The sequence below is a fragment of the Halichoerus grypus genome, chromosome 13 (assembly GCF_964656455.1).
Source record: "Halichoerus grypus chromosome 13, mHalGry1.hap1.1, whole genome shotgun sequence".
NCBI lineage: Eukaryota > Metazoa > Chordata > Mammalia > Carnivora > Phocidae > Halichoerus > Halichoerus grypus.
Genome location: NC_135724.1, coordinates 20,299,097 through 20,304,549, shown reverse-complemented (window position 1 = coordinate 20,304,549; position 5,453 = coordinate 20,299,097). Strand labels below are relative to the sequence as shown.

At 41.2% G+C, this 5,453-nt stretch overlaps 1 protein-coding gene across 1 annotated transcript; it reads left to right on the top strand.

The window, feature by feature from the left end:
- The first annotated feature begins 3,320 nt into the window (after nucleotides 1-3,320).
- Nucleotides 3,321-4,886, top strand: LOC118533004 (uncharacterized). Its single transcript, XM_036087984.2, has one exon. The coding sequence runs from the start codon at nucleotides 3,391-3,393 to the stop codon at nucleotides 4,525-4,527; it is 1,137 nt and encodes a 378-aa protein (XP_035943877.2). The 5' UTR covers nucleotides 3,321-3,390; the 3' UTR covers nucleotides 4,528-4,886.
- The last annotated feature ends 567 nt before the right edge of the window (nucleotides 4,887-5,453 follow it).

Genomic DNA, 5,453 nt, shown 5'->3' with positions numbered 1-5,453 from the left:
TTAACCAACTGAGCCACCCAGGCGCCCCTCATAGTGGGACTTCTAAAAATATTATCTCCCTACACCAACTTGGAATGTAATGATATTTAACAAATGTATTAAATATGACAAGGATGAAAGATAATGTCTGTTCCTGGATTTTAGCATCAATAATTTTATAAAATAATTAAATATAACTTAGGATGACATAACTAGATTTCCATGTTTTAAGAATAAATATAATGGATGTATTATTTTGTTCTTTAATCAGGTTTCAAATGATCTTATTTGGTCAAGTATGTCATAATATTTAACAGTCTGATTTATATTTGTCAGAATATATCACTTTAGGCATCAAATATAATAACTTCTTTTTTTCCCTTCATTCTTTTCTATGCACAGTCATTGAACCAAAGAAACCATGAAGTTCACAATTCATCATGTCAGTTTCCAACATCAACTGATGTAACTGGTGATGTTGGTACTGATCTAACTGGGGTCTGCACCAACACGGGGACCCTTGGACACTCAGAATTTCCAAACAGAGAATTCCAACATTGTCAGGTAATGCTTGGGGCAACACTGTTTCTCCAGGTTATGATGTAATCCACATGGAAATGCTCTTGATCTAATATTTTGGAGGAAAAGCATCCAACCAGTTAACATTACCATTATTCTTTTGAAAATCTATAACATCCTTTGAACATGTCAAGTCACTGAGAAGGAATGCAGAAGAGATAGATTTATGGGGGTCTTCATTTATTATCTTTGGGCTCTCTTATTTGGTGCCCTGAATTCCCTCAGCCTTGGTACCCAGTGCCTTTGCACTGCTCCTGATTGCCTGTGAGCATCGCTCACAACACCTAAACTGGGGTTTATTGTCTGAAACAGAGTCCCATATTTTGGGACATTTAAGAGCTACTCTGCATGCTTCAAAGACTTTTCTAACCCTAACCCTAACTCTGTGTTTCCTTTAGTGATCTGTTTTCAGTCATAAGAAAGGGGATAATAATGAGCTAACTAGTGAAACCAAATGTTTCTTTGAATACTTAGTAAGTGCTAGGAAAATGTTACGCATACAGTTTTATTATTTACTATTTACATCAACCCTGTGAAATAGGTGATGTCATCCATGTGAGGGCATTGAGGCTTTGCATGATAATGCAAATTTCCAAATGCCACTGTCTATCGGGTGAAAGGTGGACTTAAATTTAAACCTGAATCTGTTAGACTACAATGCCTATGCTCTTAATTACTACAATGTACTGCCTTCTGCAAAAATCTAATTATAGAGGAATTTCTTATTCTAATTTTCTCAACAACGGGGCACCTGGGTGGCTCAGTCGTTAAGCGTCTGCCTTCAGCTCAGGTCGTGATCCCAGGGTCCTGGGATCGAGCCCCACATCGGGCTCCCTGCTAGGCGGGAAGCCTGCTTCTCCCTCTCCCTCTCCCCCTGCTTGTGTTCCCTCTCTCACTGTGTCTCTCTCTGTCAAATAAATAAATAAAATCTTAAAAAAAAAATAAAAAAATAAAAGTACATTTAATTTTCTCAACAACACATTGAGGTAGATATTATTATCCCCAATTTTGATATAAGTCAAGCTGATATTTAGACAAATTAAGAAACTTGCTCAGAATATTAAAGGTATGGGATTTAGATTCAAGACTCTCTGATCTTGGGCGCCTAGGTGGCTCAGTTGGTTAAGCAACTGCCTTCAGCTCAGGTCATGATCCCAGAGTCCTGGGATCGAGTCCCGTGTAGGGCTCAGTGGGGAGCCTGCTCTTCCCTCTGACCCTCTCCCCTCTCCTGCTGTTTCTCACTCTCTCTCTCAAATAAATAAATAAATAAATAAAATCTTAAAAAAAAAAAAGGCTCTCTGATCTCAAGTCTTTCATGTTTTAACACTATGCAATATTTCCTCTACAATAACAAATTATGTATGTGTAGTACTTTAGAATTTACAAAAGTAAATTTACTGACATTAATTCCTTATTCTAATTTTATTATATGAATTTTTATAGATGAAAGAATAGGATTACAGAAACATCTTACCGAATAAAAATAGCTGGTGGTAGCAGAAAATGGATTTTATAAATGTTTTCAGACTCTGAATTTCATGCTGCCAAATACTAACCTGTATGAAAAGTTAGCCAGAAAATTTGATAAGGCATTAATTAATGCTGTTAAAGTAGAAGGATCCAAAGCAGACAAATTTATGAAAGGCCCAAAGGGGAAGAAAATTTAATCAGATCTTTGGAGTCCCTCATATCAGTCTGCCGCAGTCATCCACACATGTATAGATAGTTCTTTTGACAGTGGGAAGAATAAGGAGTTTCCAAGAAGACATTTATTATTTTTCTTAGTTTGAAATGCAGATATATGAAAAGAAAGCATGAAAGTCAGTGGAAGTTTCTTTGTTCCTATATTAAATACAGTATAAGGACAAAGTCTTTCCTAAATAAAAACATAAATTTAAGTCAATATTTCTTACTGACACTATTAAGATACTTTCTTACGTTTATACATCCTTTAAATGAAGTGATCTATATATAAAAAGAATTACTGAAGGCATTAGTTTTGCTTGAGACATTTGGTTTCATTTGCAGTAATCTTATTTAAATCCTTTCCAGGTGACACGAAATTTCTTCAGTGACTGGTCTCTTTGGAGAATCTTCCTGGCTTGTCTCTTAGCCTGTGCACTAACAACAACCATCGGAGTACTCATAGAGTGTCTGGTGCATAGTAGGAAAAATAATAATGCCTCCATTATTATTCAGCTCCCTCAAAACCATGGGACAACTTCATCTACTAGTTCTGAAACGACAGTACCTATTGCTATAACACATTCTACCGCAACATCTGATTCCACTACCATCACTACAACCACTGCTAGCACTTCAACAGAACCAACTAGTACAAAAACTACTGCTTCCACTGACACTATAATAGCAGCAGCCACCACTACAACTTCTACCACTTCTACTGAACATAAAACAATGGCAGGAACAAACACTTCGACTAAACCAAATACCACAATGACTCCCAGCAATACCACTGAGGTGAAAACCACAATAGCCACTACTACTGCTTCTGCTGAACCTACAACCACAGCAACAGTCACCAATTCACTTGAACTCCCGACCACAAAGATTGCCAGCACAACCACTGAGGCTACAACCAGCACGGGCACCACTGCTCCCTCTACAGAACCTACAACCACCACAGCCACCAATACTCACTCTATCGAACCTACAACCACCACAACAGTCACCACATCATCAGTACCAACTCTCACAACAATTGCTGGCACTACTGCTGAGTCTACAACCACCACAGATACCACTATAACTTCTGTGGAACTTATAACCACTGTGGCCACCACTGTAACTTCTACTGAACCTAAAACCACCATGGTCACTAATACAACTTTTATGGAACCTACAACCACAGTGGCCACCATTACAACTTCTACCGAACCTACAACCACAATGGCCATGACTACAACTTCTACCAAACCCGCAACCACAATGACCACCACTCTTGTCTCTACTGAACCTATAGCTACCACAGCAGCTGCCTCAGCATCTGAACTGACCACCACAGTAACTGCCAGCACTACCAATGAGGCTACAAGCACCACAGACACCACTATAACTTCTATTGAACCTACAACCACCATGGCCACCACTACTGTTTCTACCAAACTTACCACCACAACAGCAGCCACCACAGCGTCTGAACCGACCACCACAATAACTGCTAGCACTACCCCTGAGTCTACAACCACCACAGATACCACTAAAACTTCTATGGAACTTAAAACCACTGCGGCCACCACTGTAACTTCTACTGAACCTAAAACCACCATGGTCACTACTACAACTTCTACAGAACCTACAACCACAGTGGCCACCATTACAAACTCTACCGAACCTACAACCACCACAACCACCACTATTGTTTCTACTGAACCTATAACCACCACAGCCGCCACCACAACATCAGAACCCACTACCACAATAATTGCCAGCACTACCAATGAGGCTACAACCACTACAGATACAACTACAACTTCTACTGAACCTACAACCCCCACAGCCACCACTATAACTTCTACTGAAGGTACAACCACCATGGCCACCGCTACAACTTCTACCAAACCTGCAACCACCAGGGCCACCACTATCACTTCTACCAAATCTATAGCCACCTTGGCCACCACTCCAACCTCCATTGAACCTACAACCACCATGGCCACCACTTCATCTGAACCTACAACAACCACTACAACCACCACTTCATCTGAACTGACTACCACAATAACTTCCAGCACTACCACTGAGGCTATAACCACTACAGCCACTACTACAACTTCTGCTGAACCTACAACCACCACAGCCACCACTATTTTCTCTACCGAATTTGCCACCACAACAGCATCTGAACCAACCACCACAATAACTGCCAGCACTACCACTGAGGCTACAACTACTGTAGACACCAGCATAACTTCCACCAACCAAAAACCACCACAGCCACCACTATAACTTCTACTGAACTTACACCCAGCAGGGTCACCAGTATCATTTCTACTGAACCTACAACCAGCACTTCAGTCACCACGTCATCTGAACCTACTGCCACAACCACTGCCAGCACTACCGCTGACGCTACAACCATCATGACCACCACTTACAACTTCTACTGAACCTATATCCACCATTGCCACCAGTACAACTTCTACCAAACCTACAACCAGCAGGGCCACCACTACCACTTCTTTGGAACCTACAGCCACCACAGCCACCAGGGTAACTTCTACTGAACCAACCACCACCACAGACACAAACATTGTCTCTACCAAACCTAGAACTCCCATAGCAGCCACCACAGCATCTGAACAGACCCCCAGAACTACTGCTAGTGCTACCACTGACTGAGGCTACAACCACCATGGCCACCATGACAACCTCTCCTGAACGTACAACTACCATGGCCACCACTAGTGCTTCTATGAGACCCATAACCACCACAGAGCCACCACTTCATCTTAACTGACTAACACAACAACTGCCAGCACTACCACTGAGGCTACAGCCACCACAGCCACCACTACTACTTCTGAACCTAGAACCACCATAGCAGCCACCATTTCATCTTAACCAACTACTGTGACACTTGCCAGTATGACCACTGATGCTACAATTACAACAGGTTCTAATGAACCTACAACCACTACAGTCACCATTACAATTTATACCAGTCTCCTGAACCCACAACCACAGGAATTGCCACCACTTCAACTGAACTGCAACTACAATGATGAGGAGTACTTCCACGGAGGCTGCAAGCACAACAGCCAGTACTGCTTCCCCTGAACAAGTTCTTTTTTATTGAAATATACACAACTAATGAATCATTGAACAAACTAATGATGTACTGTATGGTGGCTAACTTAACATAATAAAAAAGT